At 43.8% G+C, this 23,097-nt stretch overlaps 1 protein-coding gene across 2 annotated transcripts in view; it reads right to left on the bottom strand.

Moving 5' to 3' along the window:
- The window catches only part of SLC38A1 (solute carrier family 38 member 1), a 38,790-nt gene that overhangs the window by 6,016 nt on the left and 9,677 nt on the right, over window positions 1-23,097 (bottom strand). For both annotated transcript variants that reach the window (XR_014577447.1, XM_083819373.1), the window contains exons 3-15: window positions 17,979-18,054; window positions 17,392-17,507; window positions 12,050-12,123; window positions 10,329-10,421; window positions 9,916-9,997; window positions 9,035-9,117; window positions 8,049-8,107; window positions 7,801-7,926; window positions 5,432-5,511; window positions 4,152-4,252; window positions 898-1,016; window positions 208-349; window positions 4-101 (exon numbers count right to left, since the gene is read on the bottom strand). Coding sequence is in view for 1 of the 2 variants with exons in the window: in XM_083819373.1 (XP_083675499.1) it covers window positions 4-101; window positions 208-349; window positions 898-1,016; window positions 4,152-4,252; window positions 5,432-5,511; window positions 7,801-7,926; window positions 8,049-8,107; window positions 9,035-9,117; window positions 9,916-9,997; window positions 10,329-10,421; window positions 12,050-12,123; window positions 17,392-17,507; window positions 17,979-18,054 (1,249 nt within the window). In the remaining variant the exon portion in view is untranslated. The remainder of the gene's footprint in view (window positions 1-3; window positions 102-207; window positions 350-897; window positions 1,017-4,151; window positions 4,253-5,431; window positions 5,512-7,800; window positions 7,927-8,048; window positions 8,108-9,034; window positions 9,118-9,915; window positions 9,998-10,328; window positions 10,422-12,049; window positions 12,124-17,391; window positions 17,508-17,978; window positions 18,055-23,097) is intronic.

Raw genomic sequence — 23,097 nt, forward strand, 5'->3', positions numbered from 1 at the left:
TACCCAAATCCTCTGAGTCAGTTTTGCTCCATCCTGATGTGTAATTTTTAAATACAATGATGAAGGAAGAATGAAAATCAGCATATTGGCAGAAGTGACACCTGCAAAATTCAAATGAATGAGTTTTGTTAGTTGCCAACACCATAATTATTATGCTGCTGATTAGCAGCAGTTTTGTATTAGCAGTACAAAGCCAGGACACTGTACCTACGACTCCAAAAATATCCTTCATGGTTGGGATAAAAATGACTAACAGGTTGATGATAACCAAAAGGACAAAAGTAACCACAACATGACGGCATAAGTCAAATTTTGTTTTTCTCGCCAGCTCAAATAATGATGAACGTACCTGTAGGAAGAGAGAGAGTTTGATGTCAGGAATGGTCTATCAGCCAGTTCAAAGCTCCCTGTAATTATTTCAACTGGTTCTTCATGTGACAATAGGCTCTACACGGATCTGACAGAAATTGTGGGGACTCTGACAAAATACCCTTTGAAACAATCCTTGCAATTAATTTGATATTCCACAACTGTGTGTTTACATACATCCATAGTAGGCTATTCCTCTCTTTCTAGCATGCCTTTTGGGGTCCTTCTGCGCCTAAAAATGAACTTCACTTCTGAGTCTGCTCCAGTGAAAACATGTGAAGGAAGAGAAGGCCCTTGTGGGTTCAATTTAAAACTGATTTAAGACCAAAAGTGAATCATTTATTTCCTGCAGGGAGAAGTTCTCCAGAAATTACTGGGAATCTGGTGTGGCAAAAGACTGATCCAAACTCAATTTCTTGTTTTGTAGCTGCAGCATTACTGACTTGGAAATGACCAAGCTGTGTTTTTAAAAAATCCAGCGTATACAGACATTACCTGCTTCCAAACCACGTGGAGACTTTTACTTACAGTGAAAAACAGCACTGGCACTGTGAGTATAACTGCAACAATCACAGCCAAGCGCACTGTCAGGATGAGGATGTCATCTTTGCTCTGGTACTTGTGAAGCAGATCTGACTGCACATTGTCTATGGAAAAGACAATAAGGTAAGTGTTCCGGCAAGCAGGCAATTCATTCACAAAAAATCATTGCTTAACAACAGCCTTCTTGAACAACAAGTGATTTATCTGTAAACAAAAGAGTATGGAATGAAACATTCTTGAGTTAAAACAGCACTTTGAACCAAATCCTAATGATCCCATTATTCCAGACTAATCCTTTGGAGGCCTGATTTAGGAATGCATCCTAATTCAAGACAGCACATGCCTAAGTCTAAGGTAATTTTCACTGTAGGAAAGACAACAGTGAGACACGCACAAAAGCTTGCTTACATATATATATATATAAATAAATAGGTAAAGTGAAATAAGCTACTTCTAATCAGTTCTGTGGGCTTGTTTTAAAGTTTCAAATGATATAAAAATAACCACATGCACCGCAACGGCTGAGTTTAATATAAATTACAAGGTTGAGCTAAATTGGTCTAAACAGCAAATAAACTCCCAGCACAAAGCAGTGCCTCTGTTCTCAAACAAGAACAAAGCCCGGCTGAGGTCAGCTCTCAGCGGGACATTTTGACATTTGCACTCAAACCCCCGGGCAGCTCCTCTCTCCTCGGAGGGCTGCCCTTCTGTTTTTTTCTTCTCTTGAACCTGCCGCCCCTCCTCGGCAGTGCCCGCGGCTCGGCCCCGCGCCGGCCCTGCGCTCCCGGCATGGCCGAGAGAGATCGCCGGGGGTGCCTGGCAGGGAGGCACTGGCGATGCTTTAATAAGCCCTCCTGCAAAAATGCTTCCTTTGCACTCTGATTAAATAGTGGTAACGGATGGGAAAAGCAAGTTGCCGGGGGACCTACATGCTTGCTTTGTGCCTTTTGAATATCTAGGAACAGCAACCCAGGGAGGCGGCTGTGAAATGCGCCACAGAAACACGCTCGCTACCCTCTGTTTTAGAACAGCTCGAGTTTTCTTTCTGTCTGCTAATCTTAGAAAGCTGACAGAAAAACATAATAGCTCTTAAACCGAAGTCCTTAAGAGGAACTCGGTGGGCACGTGTAGATCAAAACTGTGGTAAAACCTCCTCTTCCTGAGAGCGAAACGCCTACGCTCCCCCCAGGGCGTCCTTCTGGGGCGAGACCATCTCTCAGCGCCTGAATTCCCACCAGGAGAAAGAAGACACTCTCCCACCTCCCTGCAGGTTAGGAGTGGGGTTTTCAAGCCGGGCACATGCACAGCTTCTGCGACACAGAGCTTACTCTGCTCCTGCGAGCACAGACTGCAACTTCTGTACCGCTCACGGACTGCAGCCAGGTAGGAAGTGAAAGGCAAGGCTTACAGTTGAAGGTCTGTTTTCCTTTCAGCTAGATACACCACAGAGCCCAACCACAGTGACCTTTTAGGGGAAGAAAAACACCTCTTTTCTGTAATTCTGCAATGTAAATATAGTCATAACTGCAACACTTTCGAGAACACAGCAAACAGACAAGCACTATTGGCGTAAAAAAGAAATGGCCAAAATTAAAACCCTGGTCTTGCCCAGGCAGGGAAGAGGTTAGAAAACCAAGTGCACATATAAAAGGCAAAATCTTGTCAGTCCCAAGGGTAAGGAGGATTGGAGCGGAGAGGTTTCGCATTCCCTCGGATCCTTTTTGTGCTGCCTCTCATGGCACCGATCCTGCAACCGTCAGTGCTTGCACGAGCCCCAGAAGAGCTGCGCAGAGGCACGCGGTGTCCATGTGCAGGGATGCCTGCTCCGGGAGGAAAATTCCTCTGCTGCTCCCTCCCAAGGGGGCCAGGAGGATGCAGCCTGTATCTCCTCCACGGGCTCCGTGGGGCGTGGGAGGTTCCCGGAGAGGATCCTACGGGTATCTGCCTCCTCACATCCCTGGGGCAACCGCACCAGAGCTTCCTCCCTGCCAAAGCGAAGGGGTTCATGCTGATTCACTCCCACTGCCCCCCCACGGGGCTACTGATCTAATGCATGCCTGTGAAAATGTTCTAGCTAGCAGCAGTCGGATGAGCACAGCTGCTGCTGCAGTCACTTGCAGCAGATACCCCCTCACCTCCATCAGTTTTATGGGGAAAATTAGAACTGATGACTTCAAATTACTTCAGAGCATGCAGGCTCAAGGCCTTAGGAGCAGAACGAGAGCCTGAGAAAACAAATAACAAGACAGGTACACCTTTGAGAAAAAAAAAAAAAAGCCAATTTTCATATTTACTATTTTCTTTCCCTTGCAATAGGTGGCTTACAATGAATGGTGTCACAAATGGGGAGATTGTAACAAAAAGGTCACTTGGAATACACAGTGGAGAAGACTGAACACCTTTCGGTGACCCTGAGGTAAAAGGTGAATGTCAATTTTGGCATCTGTCTCATAACCCTTTAGTGGTCTATGAGAAAACACACTACATATCAACATTTCCATTATAGAGGGAAATGGGAGTAGCTTCCTGGGCCGCATTCATATTTTATCCTATTTACTTAAAAATTGTACATACTCCCTTAGGACAGCAATACAACATAATTTGTTTGTTTCTTTAAGTGAATCAATATTCATGAAAAGAGACAGTGCTAGTCCCAGACACTGAAATAACCATCCTTCAGCTGCAGAGCTGGGACATGTCTCTGAGCTTCCCCACCTCTGCTGCCAATTTATTTAACCAACACCTGAAGGAGTGAACCCTAGGGACACAGGAAAAACATGTGGTCCTTTGTCTCTCAATGATGAAAGTACCAACAGGAAAGCGAAAAAGCTGTGAAGGATCATTTGATACCCATTTCCTAGGACCTGCTCTCAAACCTGTCACATTTTATACAGATGTGCACAACCAGTCACACATCACTTATTACCAAGGCACACAAAATTCAGGTAGGGACTCTGGAATGAAAATCTTGGTAGGGCCCAGCTAATCCCCAGTTCTGCTAAACAAATCTCTTCCTCATGTTTTGAATATGCCTTTTGTAAATACTGCTTTCACTTGTGCTTGTCATCCACAGGGGAAAGACAGGAAAGGATTTGTACCTTCAGTATGAAAACACTAAGGAAAATTATTTGAAAAAGTATTTTAATATAAGTGAACGGACTTTTCTTTCCAGCTGGGATTTGTTACTGATTTCACATGTATTCCCTTTCTGCTTTGATCAGTAAAGTCTGCATACTTACCATAGAAAGTCAAATAGCCAAATATGGCAGTCATAAAGTACATCACAAACATGGCAAAAAATGAGATATTTGAAACCAACTGCATTTTTTTCTGTGAACGGCTGGGGAAAGAAGAAAAGAAGAGAACAAATAAAATGGTTGGACTGTGTTTCTGAATACCTGCTTAAAAATGTATCAAGCCTTTGCATAAACATATCAATTCTGCAGAGACTCATGAATGCATTTTCATTTAAAACAGGAATTAATTGACAGCTGCATAGGGAAGAGAAAGGCGGGACAATGGACCTTGGAGTTTAAGTAAAGACATGCTGTGACCACCCTGTGGCTCTGCTCCCCAGCCATACTCTTGTAACCGGAGGGAAGGGCGAAGCTGAGTGGGCAGGGAGAGCCCTTAAACACTTCAGTAATTAAATTAAAAAGCCAAAATATAAGGACAGTAGAAGTGTACAAAGAAAAAAAAAACAACAACATTCTGAATGTTTGCAGAAAAAAACAACACATTTGTATCCTCCATGGGTAGGAAATAATAGGTGTATACAGACCACTGTAGCAAAATAGATTAAGTGTAAACATTTCATTTTTAGATATTTGCTCTGAAATATACAAAGTATAGTATATAAAAATAGATATGCTTTTAAATCCACACAGGGATGCCTTCAACAGGCCCCTGAGCACCTGCTGAAGCCACGTGAAACTCAAAGCACGCAGCTTTGAGGGCACCCTGGGGGTCCCCAGGGGTCTGGCTGTTCCCGACCCCCTGCTCCGGTGCCGCCCCCGCCTGCCCAGGCCCAGGCCCCAGGCCAGGCCCCAGCAAGGCCGCAGCGTGGCCGGGCCCCAGCTCCCCGCAGCCCTGCCCGAGGCTGCACCAAGCCAGCCGGCCTGGCGACGGCGTCGCAGCACGGGCGAGGCTGAAAGCGATTTTTGTTTCTGGTATTGCACCAGATTTTTAGTTGCGCTGGAACAAATGCCGTGGGCTGAACACACGTCTCCCTCCTGTGCAAAATAACGGTCGGCACAACTTGGCTCTCCCCAGGCTGCTGTGTACTTCCAGAGAAAACTCCCAAAGTATTGCATTATCCTCAGCTTCCCTCCACCCCAATGGCACATCTGGGAGGCCAGATTTCCTAGCTGACAGCCACACTCGCTGGCTTGTTTGGTTTTATTAAAGCATATCTCCTCCGAATGGCACGAATGACTCAGAGCACCTCTGCACTAACATTTTCCATGCAAAACAGTGCAAAACAATTAACTGAAAAAAAAAAGAAAAGAGAAAGGCTTACTCTTTAAGTTCGCTGTAAATTGGAAGGACTGACGGGTGGCACACGAACGCGAAAGCGATGGTGGGCAAAGCATACACAGTCTGTTCAGAGAGAGTTTCAGACAAAAAGTTAAGAAGAATAAGTATTTTACCCAGAGTCATAAAGACATGGTCTGTGTTCAGCTACCTCAGCTCCCAGCTCTCTGGACTCTTCAACTGAACGTTGAAAGCCCTATTTAGAGAAGGCAGGAGACCTGTCGACTGGCACGTATTTAACAAAACATGGAGAGCAGCGCTCTTTCAATGGGAGGACATCTTGGCGCTGGTCATGCAAGCACAGCCCTGACTTTGTCCTCAGCACGCAGTGGTGGATGCCACGCGGCTGTGGGTTTTGCTCCCTGGGATGGGTCTCCCTGCCCAGCTACTGCCACCGACACTAGCACACCGCCACGTGTAAGGGGGACAGACGTATGGTGGGTCACCGCTACGCTACCCTGCCTCGGTATGGAGAGGGGTGCGCACCCGTGGTGCTAAGGCTGAAGTCCTGAAGATGAAGCCCATATCCAGACTGTAAGAAAAGAGAAGAGGAATGCAGAACTTACAAATAAATGGATATTTCAAGGTACCAGACTGAGCCCCTTCATTTCCCAGGCCAACAAAAGGGCTAGGAGGAGTGTGGAGGGAGCATGCTTTTCCTTGGGGAAAGAGAGAGACCGTTACGTCACTACGAAGCGCAGAGGGCCTCTGAGGGGAACCTCACCCCCTGCTCAACCAAGAGTCTGAGCGGGTTTCAGTGGTCACCATTTGGCCAAACTTTATGAACGATCTCAGAGCTCAAGCACTTCCATTCTCCCCAGGAAACCGGTACGAGCTGAGATCACATGAAAAACAGGTCCTCCTGGGAGGATAAAATGAGTTGATCCCTATGGGCAGCTCTCCCTGGTGCTGTGAGTTTTCCTCACGCTGGCCACAGGACAACCATTGCCACAGAAGCAGTCCTGGAGCTGCCCAGTGGGGTATGTCCCCACCCCGTGAGACTGAGAAAGCATACTTGCTCTCTGGTGGTCCTTCCATAGCCAGACCTGTGCTGCCTTCTCTCACTCACTTCCAGCACACTGCTGATGTGGAGTCTCCACTCTTGGAGATACCCAGAAGACATCTGGACGTGGTCCTGGTCAACCTGCTCTAGGTGCCCCTGAGTTAGCAGGGGGTTGGACCAGATGGCCTCCAGAGGTCCCTTCCAGCCTCAGCCATTCTGTGATCCCGTGAAACTGGATCTCCTCTCACACATCTAAATTGCTAAATTGATTGGCAAACTCTTGGCCCTGAAAGCAAATCTCTAAAGCTCAGGTCCAGCGTGCCTCATTCAGATGGACCGATCCTTCTGATGGTATCTATTGACTCTGAGGTAAACACTGACGCTTACTTCAGGAGAGTAAGATTGCCTTTTGTCACTATCTATCTAAAATGTACCTACTCCCATGTCGCTACTGCACACCAAGTTGACTACTTCTTGGTCAGTCACACTGGCTCTGGGCCGATCGCTGCCCACAACTGAAGAAAAGTGCTCAAATTAGTTCACATTGATTTCTTGGACTTAGGCAGGTAGGATGAATTTTTAAAAAAGCTTAATTTTTTCAGGCATATACTATACATACGCATTCTCTATGAACGCAATGGTGACAATCCGAGGACCCTGCCCTACTGGATAAGGTGCCGTGCAAGGATCACTGCAAACCGGCACAGCTGGAAGAAGCAATCCTCCTGCTCCCACAGCTACAGCCAGTTGCTCTTTCGCACTCTCTTGGCACAACTTTTTGTGCAGCTGTGTGGCGATCAAGGAAAGCATCCAGCTGAAAGGCAATCAAATTTTTGCTGGATTAGCTTTCAACTGTATCCTTTTCCTGATCCAGTTCACCATATGGCTATAAAAACACATACCCTGTCACAAAGAAGTGGTTTGTGCACAGAAGGACAGACAGATTACTTCTGGCCTTTGGATGCAGGCTTACAGTGTCTGCTGAACCACAGCCTAAGAACTCAGTCGCAGCACAGACAGTAAGAAGCAGCAGAAAGGAAAACTCTCCTAAACAAAGCATTTGTTGTCCGGTGGCAACTCCGGCTCGCAGCCTTAGCACACGTACTACCAAGGCAGCTCAGCCTATCTCAGCTTCCTGGGGAACGGAGCAGCAGAGCAAGACTGCAAGGAGCTACAGGTGTTTATGGCTCCTCCATAAGACCGGGCAAGGACTCCCATTGTGCATTCGCCATCGGAGCACGTGTGGAAGCATGGAGGGGCAGGCCCTACGTGGTGCTGAGCTGATTAAGGACATGGAGTGTAGGTGCATGTATTATGTGAATCAAAAGTAAGTATCATAAAAAGAAACATACCTTGGAATTAAAGATAACATACTTTGGCTTACACATATGCTCATGTGCTGAGCTATTTGATAGGATAGGTGATGTTGCATTTAGCTCCAATTCGTAACAGGGAATTTGAAACTTCTTGTAAATAACCTAGGGCAAAAGCAGAAAACAGCCGTTAAGAATAATACTAAAAAGCAAATTCTAATTGAATTAAGAAATTCTGAATATGCTATCAAGTGACTAATCCAATGAAGAGACCAAGCTTAACTTACCACTATGAGGAAAAATACCATGCAGCTTAATGAAAATCCACTGGTATAGCCAAGATACCCTGAAATAAATTAAAAAGAAATCTTACACAAGGTTATTTTATTAGCCGTATCTTGCTTTTTAATTCTCTACTTAATGAAGAATTAAAATGCATTATACATTTAATATGTATTACAAGCTTCTGGGCAGGACAAAAGCATTCCTGGTTGGTGTGGGAGCCTTCCATGTTGCAAGCCTCCGGCTTTCAGACAGACCAGGGCTTTGATCTAACCAATGTGACACACACCTTCCTTCCCAAAGGTAATCGTTACAGTAGTTTAACTAATTTTACTTTTGAAAGGGGCTGTGGTAATTGAAACATACTTGAAAATGTGAAATTGCAATCAGAACATGACCCAGATTCCCCACTATGCAGAGAAATGTGAGCTTACTATGGGTTAGTTTCTCAAAAGGAAGATCCCAAGAGGAATTCAGTGCCAAAACTTGTTACATGGCTTTAAAACACACATAGTGCACCATCTGGCATCTCTGTGGACTCAAACGTATTTGGAAATGTGGTTCTCTATACACACCTTACTTACAAAGCCAATACCTCCAATTAACCCAACCACTGAAAATTTCAATGCTGATAGAAAAATAAGCAATTTTTTATAATCTTACAGTTTGTTTGTGAATATATTTTTACAGGCCACACATACAGTAGAGTCAGTCACCTTATGAAATAAACACCCTCTTAACCATATTTTTTAAAATCTATTTCCCTAATTATGTGGATGAGGCTGGTTTATACTGAGTTCAACTGCTGTAAAAATTTAGGCCTTCTTTTTTCCAAGACGCTCAAAACACAGCTTCTTCCTGGACCAGAGAGGCTGCTTAAATTACAATGAGAGCACAATTTTTTTATTATATTTGAGTTGCCAGTGTGGCTGTCAGAGGCACAATGTCTGGGCTCCTGTATTTTATACTCACAATGGCATTTACATCTTACCTAAGTTCTTAAGGAGACATAAAGGGAGGATGATACCAAACGTCACTGTAACAACAAGAATCCGCCCATCCACGTACCATGCCCTGTATAAAACATTAAAAAAGTACCGTGAACACACTTTAAACCCTCTCTGGTTTTCCTCACACTCAGTCATCCTCTTTGCTGCAATTACAGAAGCATCTTCCGTATCCTTACACTATGGAAGGAGAGATAGGGGCCACATCTGAACTTTGCAGAGTACCAGAGTCGTTCGGCATCCAGCTCTTAAAACATGGCACTGCTCTGCCTCAGACGCAGCACTATTGGTGTTCTGTGTGATGTACTTTCACTGCTTTGTTTAGTATGAAAACCTGAGGAAAGGGATCTCTACCTTCCTCTTTGTGCTCTACAATACATCATATAATCCTGTGTAAAGGATATTTATTACTATAAAGAAATACCATCCCTCTACTAAAGAAGCTGGTAAATGTCAAGGAGTGACAACTGGCAGAAATCTAAGTATAATATTCTGCCTTTGTCATATATTAGTATAGAACAATTTTCTTCAGGGGCAAAAAAGTCCTGTAAGATGTTAAAAATGCAAGTAAAAATATAATATCTTAAACTTGCATTGTTCCCAATACATTTAAGTTTTGCCCTACACTGTAAAAGACAAAACTTGTAATTCTGCACAAAAATCTGGTGTGCAAAGAGAGTAACTACTGATGACTTCACCTTTAATTTCCTATCCATCCCCTTGTCTTTTGCAAAGTTTTCTAGTATTTTATGAATCCACTGAGATATTCCTGTGATCTACTTAAGGGTTTTTATAAACATATGCTCAAGACTACCTAGACAATGTTAAATTCTGTAATCTAATCCCCAAAATATATTCGACTTACGAAAAAGTTTCTTCTTTTCCCATTAGAAACTTTATGGCAGAAGGCAGCTCATTTTTGACTATGAAGAGATAGCTCAACATCGCTGGTGGAACAAGAGAATCACTTTAGAAAACAGATGACATATTTTGTAGAATAAGTACATAGAAGCATCATGAACATTTTCCCACATCAAATTCTAATGATAGAAGTCTGAGAACTGTAACTGACTGTAAAATACCAATCATTCAGTAATACAGCATCGTGAAAGGGCTGCACGCAAAATGCTATTGAGACCAATACAGAGGAGCATGAGGATCCCAAGACATTACAAAGAGAATGGGGAACCTGTCTGGTTAGAAGGCATAACATTTTTAAGATCTTCCCCTATTGTTTGTTTGTTTTTGTTTTGATTTAATATCCCTCATCTCCTTTACCTCCAACGTTCTGAAGAGATGTAGATCCAAAGACAATCATTTTCCCTGGGGTGCCAAAGACCTGCTCACCAAGCTTTTCATACACCATGCAGCCTGTGTTAAAAGAAATGAGGAGAAAGGTAAAGAATTCACCAGCAAAAGCTGTTGAGTCAAACCGCTTGTGATTCCTTTCCCACTAACCTTTCCTCTGTACAACTATATCTTTCCATTGTTACTAAATAGAAAGCTTTCTTGTAATTGCTAGGGCTGAAACTTATGGAGCAATGTTTTTTTGGTATCTATAAATGCTGTCTTTGGCTACCAATCATTTATGAGACTGAGGCTTTTCACGAGGCTTTTACACCCCCTTAATGAGTCCATCTATACACCTAGTGGCATTTTAAGTTCTGGCATATTAGCTTTGCAGTCTCAATGAGAGAAAGGTTGAAGGCCTTCTCTCCAGTCCAAATTCAGTACAGCAGGGACCACAAGCCAGTACTGGCAGCCTGGCCACAACAGACACCAGACTGCAACTCTGTAATTCTGCTTGGTTTGACTAAATGATACAAATGAAGGCAGCCACTAGTTCACAGGATGATTTGTAGTTTTTAATGATGATGCCTTAACTTGTGAATTCTCAAATGTGGTATGTTTTTGGTAAAAGCAGGGAACAGTGTAAATTATAACTAAAAAGTATCTGTCAAGCTTGAGAAACTCCTCTATTAATTGGATTGTGTTTCTGTTAAATGCTTTTTTTTTCCTTGGCTGTGATTCAGGCGGAGAAAAAAAAGACTGGATATTGTGAAGATGGTGAGAATCACAAGAACAGAAAGAGAAATACTGCAGATGTTACAGTGAACAGATTATTTTAAAAATGGATCTCATTGTTTGTTTTTCTCTACATTTCCTTATAGCTGGCATTTCTTGTTTAAAGCTTGTATAAACAATAACTTTGAGCTTAGTTGTAATGATGTATCAGTGATCCAGCAGCACAGAAACCAGGGCTTAGATTTTGGGAACTAAGAGGGCACAAATGTGTCAACAATTAGGCCTTCACACCTAGTTTAAATAAGTAGTTGCTGCCTTTGCACACACTATAATAATAACTCATGTGCATCCAAATTACGTATTAAAATACGACAGTGTTCTTATGCACAGATAATTTTAAAAATATGTCTTCAGCGGTTGTTACTCAAAGAGACTCTTGACTTAGAGCACAAAGCCTCTTTAACACTGTAGACAACTTCTAATTTCTGTGTTTAGAAATGTGTTTTACTTAGAGTTATACTACTCTCTGTGGAGGAACTGTTTTTTTTTATTTTCTTCTAGGAAAACTCATGAATTTCACACTAGCTGTTAACAACGAGCTGTATTTCCAAGTAAGCTGGCTTACCTGGATAGGCAGAGATTCACTACATTTCATTTGAAATTGATTTTGTAATGCAAAGAAACTATTTGAGCTGTTTCTTCTAGCTCACTAAAAACATTTCCTTGCAGCAGAATCCACTTGTTGGCTTGATTTTTTTCTCTTTACAGTGATGGTCAGCTGTCATTCTCCTTTGCCATGACATACATTATTTTTAATTCTGGGCTTCTGACCCACAATTTTTTAGGACTTTCTTTTGTGTCAGCAAGGTGATAGAAACTCTGTCTTTCACAAAGTACCTGGCCTTATTCTGAGCACTTTTTACCTCTTATTCCTTACAAGTCCACTGAAATGGTACAGTAACATCTTAGATTACCTGTTTCCTTTGAACACACCAACAGGAGATATATTGAATAAATAGACAGCAATGTCACGGAAATCAAAAGCAGCCTACAAAAGAATGAAAGATAAAGCTTACTGTAAAAGCAGAGCTCTAACATTGCAATATTTTACACGTTGGGTCATATCCCCATTGATGCCAAGATATTTTTTATAATCTTCTGAGAATGCAAAAAGCCCTATAAACAAGAGTGATTAACATGCTGTTTGCAGTTCCACCAGACTAGAGAGGAGCTATAAAGCCTTGTATGCAGAGGAATTCAACCAAGTAAAGCTTAGAAAAAATGCAGCCTGTTACTGAGTTATACCCTTCCTTGTTGAGGGAAGCAAGAATGAAGATGTCTCATCATATAGGAATTAGGATTTAATCAGAGCAGGGATGAGCCAGGTATATTCCTCACTACCCAGTCTAAAGCATTTTTTCTGGAACCTGAGTAAAAATTTCAGAAGGAAGTCCTCTATTTAAAGCTTTCCATGCCAGATGCAAGCATCTCTTCCCAAGACACGTGTCACATGCCATCAGAGGGGTGCCTCGATGGCTTTCTATGTGCCTCCCAGTGCCGAAGGAGTGGGAAGGGGAGGGAGGTTAATACCACCCAGAGATGTCTTGCTCCATCCAGCCCTCCACAGGCAAAAAGGACCTGAATGTGAACTCAGCTCAATGAATAATGTGGTCTCTAGCTTCAGTTCTGTCCGTGTCCTCGCAATGAGTGATCCCAAGGGTTGGGGCCTCTGGGCTTTAGATGTTAGGCATGGAGACGGCTGAGCCTGCACCTATCCCCTCACCACTCACAGGCTGTCTTCTCCTGCAAGTAAGGCAGAAAGCAAAGGCTTACGCTTCATCCAGGAAGGGACAGGTGTTCCCTCACTGATGTCACTCCCCGTTCTGCCGTGATCCATAGTTTGACTTCGCACATAGAAGAATTGCAGGAAGCAATGACTGAACTGTTTGTGTAGGGAACTTGCTGGCACAAATGATAATTAGTCAGTGCCGGGGGCTAAGTGCATAAAAACACATTTGCTCATTGCTCTATGTCTTTAAGCCAAGCACTATGTGTGCCTTCCCCTCTGACACTGACACACAAAGACCTGATGATGTTTTCATGATGTGTGTGAAGAGCATTCAGACAATCTGTTGGCAATTCCTCTCTTTATTATGACAACTACCCTTGGGACACCGAGGAAAACAAGCCTAAAATTTAACAGAAAACATGCTGCTGCCACAGATAGGCTGCAACGCATCTTTTTCATAGGAACACGTAGAAGGATCAGGATAAGAAGCCTCCTCCCTCCCCTTTTTTACCGTTTTGGACTAGAAACACTTTAGTGCCAAATACCGACCCACTAGTTTCTTAGGGCCGGAGGAGCTGGGAGGTGGTAGAAGGAACTGCTCTTTTGTGGAGAAATGGTTGACAGCAACACCACGCTTCTCGTACAGCCCAAAGGGTTTTTCTCCTTGGGGAGGTGAGGGGAAAGGAGCTTGCACTGGCTGAGGTCACTCTGCTCCATTTTTTAAAGACTTGCTAAGCCCTGCTGCTGCCCACGTCCCCTCCAGACCCGCTACGCCCCTGTCTGCGTGGAGGCATGGTGCTCGCAGCCACGGCAGCCAGGCTGAGTCACTCCCAGCCCCAAGTGGCCCTGGCTTCACAAGCCAGCACCAAGTCTATTTTAATATTAAAAGCTCCCGTTCTGCAGGCACTGAGCTCATGGAGTCTTCGCAGCGGCAAAAATAACACCCCCGAGCAGCCAGGTATTTGTCTGATCTGTTGTCCTTAGCTCCCCGTAGGACCCGCACGGAGATGCTTGGCGTTCTCCTTAGCACTGCATGAGGAACTTGTTTGTGTTAGGACTGCGGTGCGGACAGGGATACTCGCGCCAGAACCGCCCCTTGGAAAGGAAAGGAAATGTCCCTGCCACTCGCCTCGCGCAAATTCAAAACAGAAGCGGGGTAGCTCGCGCTGTCGTCTCAATACTTATTATTTTGCCTACTTTTAAAGCAGTGCTGGCAGCTCTGCAAGCAATCAGCACATGCAGAGCTCACCTCCCCCAACAAATCCAGAATAAACAGTTTAGGGCAGGGGACCGATACAGTGCTAGGAAGAACAAACTGTTCCTGCGACACCGCTGCTGTTTGCTCACAGCTGCCACATTACCAAGCTGGCTCAAACACCTACTGTCCCCATCCCTCCGTGGAGTTCAGGCTGCAGGCCCGGGGGGCTTGTGCAGCCCCCTGCCTTCTGCACGGAGTAGCTCCGAACCCCACAGGGCATGGGGCGCGGAGGAGCGAGGCGGAGCAGGGCCATGCCACCACAGGTCACCCAGCCTGGTGACAGCTTCCAGCCGGCCTCACCAGAGGCGGCCGCAGAAAGCAGAGTGAAACTTCATCTGTCGCCTCACACCACACCTCATCCAACAAGCTCTGTGTCTCAGAAGGGTTTTTCAGACCCCATGCACTGTGGGGCTAAGTATGGGCTGAAGGCACCTCACACTTGGGCAGCCCACATGTCTCTGCAGCGCAATCCATCGCTCTGCGGTGGGTGAAACCACCGGCAGGGTGAGCTACCTACGAGTGCTCCTGCCATTCCTAGCTGGCCTGGCCCTTCTGTATCTCCCCGAGCCTTTTGTGACATCCTTATGCAGCAAGAAGGCTTTCTGCCCTTTTTTTTCACACAAGAAAGGACGTTCTTCTTTGGTCTAGGTTGTGGTTACTAAAAATATTAGGATTAAGTTCCTCTGAGTTCCTCAGCTGTTTTGCGTAAAAAGCGTGACGCTTTACTATGGCAATCAGCTATGCAAATATTATGTGACAGTACATACCCATCATCATATTTATTTTGTACGTCTTACGCCAAGAATATAGGACCTGAACTGATCCTGGTGCAGTGGGTGCACATTTCACACTCAAGTAGCATAAAAATTGTGAGAGTGGAAATCAGCTTGGGTCTGCTTTGAGCTGAAAATGCTCCTTCAGTTCTTCCTCCTCTGCTTTCTATTTTTCAGAGATGGTGCGAGCCAGTACTGGCAGACAGATGACCTGGACAAAGCAAACTAGACACTTTCCAGATTTCTGCTGTTCTAGAGCAATGAATGTAAGTGCTTTCTCATGGGCAAAAAGAAATCAAATTCATGCTAGGACTTAATCTTTTATCACTTGTAAAGCAGAAATGGTTCTAAGATCTGCCTGGGACAGAGACAGAAGAACCATACATTTGTGGGAAAAATGCACTGACCGAGAGTGTGAACAAAAATATAAAAATAATGGTCTAGCTTTAACTACGAGTCTATTGCATGGTGAAAGGACAATTTAAAGCAGTTCAATTTTCAGGCATAACTACAGACAGCACATTAAGATGCTGTATCTCCAGGCTTCAAAGGCAAAATCTCTGCTTGCCCTGTCAGAAAGGTCCTGCTAGCTTCCTTACCTTTCATCTCAGCAGGCTGATCTATCTCCAAGCCAACAGATCTAAAGGCATTATAAAACTAACAAAAACAATTACCCTCACTTAAACCCACACAGTCTAATTCTGTAGAGAATAATGCTGTTATTTACTATATAAAACCTCTACCCAGCTATCAGCTTTGGTGGTTTTTTGTACAGCTAGGTGGTACACAGCTATACACTCACTACTCGGACCAAGACTAGCCTAGTTTCCACCACAAGTTGTTTGAAGTTTTGCTAGTGTTCACACCACTTATCTGATCTACTTCACTTATAAGAAACTGCCTTTTTATATCCTTTAGAGCAAATGCATTTCACTTAAACTCTCATGAAAAACTGTTCGCTGAGAGAGAGAGAGAGAAGAGGATGAGATTACTTATGGAAAACTAAAGCAATTGAGGGTGAAGTTGAAGGTGCTCTATAATCTCCTCTTGTAGAGTAGATGTAAAAAGTTACTGTTCTTTAGCTGAGACACTGGTCTCCTAGAAGAGGTAACAAGGCTGAGCAGAGGTGACTTTTTTGGTTACAGCAGTTTTTACAAACCCCAGTCTGTGCCCTCTGAGGTTTGCTTATCAGAGAGCATGGGTGGAGAATCATAAACAGGTTACTACCGTATGCTGGTTAAAAAAAGAAAAACAAAAAATAAATAAATAAATTAATATTAATATTAAATATTAAATAAACTCAGTCCCTCTGCATAAAATAAAAAAAGATCTAAATTAGAGTCCATCTACTTTATAGCCTAGCTTAGTTGCAACACAATTATGAGACTTTGTACATTCTTAATGTAAGTCAATTAATTCCTTGGATTATTCCCAGCCACTCCCAACCACAGCAAACTGTACTCTAGCAGCATGGATGTAGCTATGCTGGCATGAAACCTCAGAGCAGATGGCTATACATACCACCTTGACCATCCATTCTGTTATACGCAGGGCTCATATTATATATTTTCAAAAAAACCCTAAGAAATAACATAAGTTCTAGATTTTTAGGTTCTGACATTCAGGAAATGACACCTCTGTAGAGTGATCTGTAAACTTAATAACCATGTTGAACAGCTCTCAAATATTGTAAATTATTGTATTTCTTCCCTCAATGAACATTTATTACTGGATTCTGCACACAATTCCCAACTGATTTCTTAACAATCACTTTTCACAATGAAATGTCTCATACTGCAAACCAGAATAACACAGTATTCTGTGTCTTACTCATTCATTGGCACTGTTTCATTTTTAAACTATAAAATTCTGTTTTATGAAATGCCTCTTTTTTGGTGGAGTTAAGTACTCTACCTCAACTCTTTTTTATACTCAAATCTTGGCTGTATTTATGTTGGCTAATAAGGACTCTCATATAAGAAACAGAAGAAACTGTGGGAGTGAGATGAAAACACTATACACAACATTTAAAAGAATACAAATATTCTTTTTTCTTGGTCAAAAAGGTAGATATTGCACCATGCTTTGCTGAAAGCTGTAGAGAACCTGTGACACAAGTAAGAAGTAGGTACTATCACACTGCAAGTATTACTACTGAATAAATTTGCTGTTTTCAATGTGTGTGTAGATTCTAGACCATAGGAAAAATCCCTGGCTAGGCTCAGGTCAGTAGTCAACGGCATGGACATAATTTGCTCCAGAAGCACAACTAGTGGCTATTTCCCCCCACCACTTTGACTGAAAAAAAATATGTTTGAAACACGTAGCTAATATAGATAGCGAAACAACTGACCATCCACCAGTACTCTGAACTCCAAGCTACTTATACAGGTTGGCGACTTCATGTAGGGAAATAACACAGTGCATTTCAAACGGACCATCAATCACTGCACTCGCATTGCAGAGAGATCAGATCCTCAACCCGCTCACACTTACAAAAAAAGGAGAATTCCTGTGTTGGCCAATGCAAAAGCGAGGCCTAGAATGCCACTGCCCATGATGGCATTGCTGAGGTTGAAGACGGACATTCCCAGAGAAGTCGTTCCTGGAATCTGGAGAAATAGAGGTTCACAGGTCAGCAACAGCTTGGAACAGAGCACAGAAATGCCGTTACACTTCAACTTGCAGGGTATATGATATATCAGATAGAAGTATCTACTGCTGTGGGAGCAAATTAGTAAAAACTGCGAGGTTTGAAAGAAAAAAAAAAGCCACCAAACTTTTTCACGGCTATATTCTGATTGCTGTCCTACAGATTTCCTAAATTCCAGTAAATACGTGGGCAACATACAACTCATACACTTTCAGTTTTAAAATCCATCTCTCACCACGCCTGTGGGACATCTTAGGTACATGAGTGATATATTGCGAGGCCATGAGGAACCACCATGGCCTCCTGCCCAGCACAGGCCTAGGGACTTCTCTTTCCTGAACCAGCACTTTTTCAAGACCACGTCTAAAGGCCCTCCCAACGCACAATGTACAGGTCATTTTGACAGGGAAGACCAGCAAGAAGGACTTACATATTCATCACACTTCTTCTTCTCCAGGTGGCTGTTTGTGAGACTTCTTCTGCTTTCTCGGTCCGAAATAAACTTGCTGAAAGAAGTCAGAGGATTTATTTCCAGCAGGAGTGGTTAGGAAACGCGAACAAGTTAATTCTGCGAACAGCATGTGATTATAAAATACACATTGTATAAAAGCTGTATGCGAAAAGAGGTCAAACTCGTAACTATTTAAGGATCCCGATTACGGCTCCCTGACACCAGCACACACTGTGCCTCAGTAAAGGTACCACTTGTACAAGATCAGAATGGTATTTTAGGGAATGGTATTTTAGGAGATTTTAGGGAATTTTAGGGAATGGTATTTTAGGAGATTTAGTAATGAAAAAGCATCATTTTTGTGGGCAGGAAAGCAATGAATTTTTACAGACGCTAGCAAGACATGCTTCTCCAGGTGTCCTGCAGAGGTGAGGCCACCACTGTCCTAGCGTGATGCTCATGCCCAGCCTGGCTGCACTCCCTGGGCTTTGGCAATGCCACCACTGATCCATGCAGCACCCTGCAAGTGGGATAAGCCAGAGGGAACGCCACATACAAGCCCTCAGTTGCTGCCATACTGCTGATGTGGCTGGAGTTAAGAGGAGGAAGAGATGCTGCATGCAGCCAGCGCTGGGTGGGACCATCCTGAACTGGGAGACATGCTCTGCAGGCGGACCTCAGGTTTGGGCTACCATATTGTCATCAAAAAGCCTTTCAAAACTCAGTACTGAATTCACTATACTGCAAAATTAAACACCTCTGTGCAGGAGAAAATGTGGTAAATGATTTTTCCTTCTCTGCACCTCTGCTTGTTCTGCGTCCCCAGTACATACACACTGAGGATCTCACTGACACCAGAGCAAGATTTGCTTCCTGCCTTTGCCTGTTGGTATCTCGGGGATTTGTGACACTTCTGATTAGGGTGAGCTGCTATTTTCTCCCAGACCCTCTCTTCAACAAACAATTTTAGTTTGTATAATACATTCTTTCAGCTTTTCATCTTTTGAAGGTTTATGCACAATTAAGTCCCTGGCATCTCTGCTAATTTGCAGATGGTTCTCAGGCACTGGCTACTGCATCAGCCATCGTACACACTACATACCTAGCCAGAGGCTGTCACCAAGCTTCAGAGGCACTTTTTGCTGTAGGCAGATTTAAGGTGGCTCTTCTTAAATGAAAACAAGCAAACAGTAAGCTGAACACAAAGTTCCCACAACTGGGAACTTCTGACCAGGGACACACAGCTCAAACTCCGGCTGTGCATTATTTCCATACATCTGAAGGCACTCAGTCTGGTAATGTAATGCTGAATTTATAAATATAGAGCTCTATCAAACTTCCCCACTGCCCTGGTTGTGACCTAATTGCTAGCAATACATGAGAGCACAGCTTCTAAGGATATACTAAGATCATGCTGCTGACTTGGATGCTGCAGCTGACGCACTGAACTCCACGTCTAGTATTTTGTTCATCAAACATACCTTGTGCTCATTCGTTAGACATTAAGGCTAAAATCCTTAGAAGCAAATATCTTTGAAAGTTTGACCTTTCTCTACTACACACACATTTTCAGTTTATCCTTAAATTCGGGCAAAGCTGGCAAGATGTATTTAGTGTTATTGCTGGCTTTTTTTTGCAACTTTGAATCCTACCTATCAGTCTGTTTCAATTTGCTCTATATAAATATAAAACAACTATAGGCTTCTCCTGTATTTTTTAAACTATTACCTTCAGAAACTAATTTGCTGTAAAACAGAGATATGGGCCAGGCTCACCAGCCCTAAAGCAGCTGGAATAGATGGTTGATCCTCCCCTACCGTTTTAAGGAGTGAAAAGTAACCACTTCTAAGCTGGAACGATCCAAAATTAACTTTCTGAAGCTCACCGGGAAGGTATTTCACCCTCACAGAATAAAGTTTCAACCCGGTCTTCTATAGGTTCAGAGCATGTGGGTTTTTTTCCATGTCTGTTTAAAGCCCATCTCCTGAGCACAGGCAGCTGAGCGTGAGCGGTCTGACAAAGACATTCCAGCTCTCTCTTGAAACACCCTGCAGGCAATTTGTACAGGCAGGAGCACAGAGAAACGTTTTGTCTTTTTTGGATTTCTGAGCGCTGCTTGGAACATCTGTGGGCTTTGCCTCCTTCTTTCAGCCACAGAGGTCATGTGTCATTTCAGATTTCGTTAGAGTTAGGAGAGGAGTTAACTAGTCTGATCCCCCTGCTTCTGCTCATCTGTAGGCATTCAGTCTCTGTTTAATAATCACAAAAGTAACAAATCTGTAGATCCTATAATATTATTGCCCCCTGGTATTAAAGTTCAATGAAAACTAGTTTCCTTGGAGAAAACTAGTCTGATGAGGTAAACTGATCCAAAGCACATTCTTTTGAGTTAGTCGTACATTAAAATGGACCGGATTTGCTGTCCAGCCTGTCGTCTCCTCTGACAATGTGGGCACACCTTCTTGCGAGACACAAAGCACGGTGCCCAGCTTTTTGCAGGGGGCTTCCCAGCCCTGCCTGCCAGCCAGGGGGCCGTGCGCTGCAGCGGGGGGCCGTGGGGCTGCAGGGGTGTCTGTCTGTCCTGCCGGCTGCGCCCTGGCTGCGGCTGCCTGTGCTGGTGCAGACAGCTCAGCCGGCAAGCCCGGACGAGAAGGCTGCCTCGGGACCACGCTCCGTAGGTGGTACGGACGCACCGTGGGACACCCTACGCTTCCCGGGAATGGAATGTGTTGCTGAACTTAAAAAAAAAAAAAAAAAGAATAAGGAGAAAGTAGGGCAAAGGTAGTCCAATAGATTCAACACGAATTTTCCCAAGATTTGCATTTTTTATAAAAATTCCATGCTTTTAAAATTTCAGTGTCGTTTTTCTGATGGTATATGAGAGGAACACACACTAGAAGACTAACATTTCTTGTTAAATCACGCCATGCGTCTGCTCTGCTTAACAGATTAGAAAAGGAGCTATTCATTGTCACAATGTTGTATATTTGACCTTTATAAATCTGACTGGAATGAAGTGAGTTGACTGCTGCAGATTCTCCCAACCTGCGCAAGTACAGGTGCCACAGAAAGGCACAGTAAGGCAGTCTGTGCCTTCAGCGCCTTGCGGTTCCTTGACAAGCACCAAACCCATTTGTGCTGTTTCTTGTCTTCATTTTGAATGCTTAGCCTTAAAAGGCATAACCTGTTCTTGTATGTTTCTGCTTTCCTCGTGTCCTTCCTACATCACAGCCAAGCATGTTTATGCAAAACTTCTTTGGTACATTTATAAAACATCCTGGGCAAAAGATAATCAGTTCATCCTTGTGACGAATGAAGCCTCATGGTTGGCTTGGAAAGAATTTCTTAATCCAATTCTTTTTCTGGCTTGATTTAGTAAAACGTAGAAACTCAGTCTTATTGATAAAGTGATTTTAAAAGGACCATGCTTCACCATGGTCTCAAAATTTAATTTATTAAAGGACTTAAATGAGAAATGTTTGATAAAGGTGATATCCTGGAGCTAACCATTTTGGCTAAGCAGAGTTAAAACCATTTAGCCATCTCAGATACGTTTAAACATAATTAACTTAAAGTGATATTTGACAATGCCTTAAACATTTGTTAGGGAGAGCTGGTTTTGCCAAGCTGACAGAACTCTATCCTCAGGCAGTTTCTTAAACGGAGCTGCAGTGTGAGCGATGGCAAAGATTTCCAGGGCAAGCAGGAACAAGAAATGCAGAAGAAAACTTGCTCTGGCTCACACTATGGAACTTCGACCAGATCTGGGTACAGCTACCAGCAACCTTGTTAACTGAACAAGGAGGGCTCCTCACTTACGAGCAGCTGCAGACCAGGACAAGCATTCAGCCAGCAGCTTCCTGAGAGCATCATCGTAGTTACAAGTTTGCTGAACGGCTTAGTGGATTTGTCCTGCTGTCACACGAAGCAGCAGGTCACCTAAGCACTGATGCATGTCATGTTCAGCGATGGCACAGTTGTGTAGCCAGGATAAATGGTTAAAAGATGGCAAATCCATGCCTGGATTTGCTGCAAGTTCCTTTATAGGCATTCCCAGAAAATATTTAACACTTGCATGCAAAGAAAAAGCCCTCCCAACACAGCTCCTCCCAAACGACATCCCCTCCCTACATACAACTGCATATATAAACGCATATTCAGGCCCAGAAAATGCTGGAAATCCAAAGGGAACTAGAGAATCCTTTTCCAAGACCAGAAAATATTTGGGGTTTAAATCAGACCTGGAATCAGCTTTTCACTGCTGTATCATCCCCAAAAGACCCTTAAAACCGTTGCTCTACATTCAGCTTGAAAAATTATGCACTGAGAAAAAAAAAACGGTTCAAAATGAAATAGAGTGTGAAATCAAGCAAGCTGAAACAACTTAAAAAAAAAAAAAGTCAGTTGAAAATTACAGATCTAATCTAAAGCTCAAGTGAAATCAACATAAAAAAGTCCCACTGATTTCGGTGGACTTTGGAGTTTCACAAGGCCTTACACGCTGTGTGTCTGACAGCACAGAAGACGATCTTCTGTATGCCCGTTAACCTCTTATCCCACAGGGACCGGACATTTGCCAGCACAGCTGTAGGAAGGGAATAACCACGTCCTCGGGGGATGTGCTTGCCGAGGGGAGCAGAACGGGGTCCAGGTACCATGAGGGGCGCTTGCAGGAGCAAGGAGTGGCGAGGTGGAGAGCAGCACGAGCACGACGCTACGCACAGGGCACAACAGCAGCGGACAGGCTGCATGAGTGAGGAGGTGCCCGGCAAACACCCAGGCAGAGGCGAAATAGCGATGGGATATTTGGTACGACCAAGTGGTGCTCCATGGAGGAAGAAAGTCACCCACAAGGGAAAAGAGAACTGTGGAATATGCTCATCTGCTTGAAAAGCCAGAGCAGGACTTTGAAATTCTGTCTTTCTGATGCTTTCCACACCACGTTTTTCTTCCCTCCTTTGCTTGGCCCTGCTCAGACTTGGCCATGCTCACAACACAGCTCCACATGCGCTCACTGAAAGAGGATGGACTAGTGGGGTTTCTCCCCCTGCCAGTTACCTGTGGCACCAGCCAAAGAGCTCAGCCACCCCTCCTCCTG

The sequence above is a fragment of the Anser anser genome (genome assembly GCF_964211835.1).
Source record: "Anser anser genome assembly, chromosome: 1".
Classification (NCBI taxonomy): Eukaryota; Metazoa; Chordata; class Aves; order Anseriformes; family Anatidae; genus Anser; species Anser anser.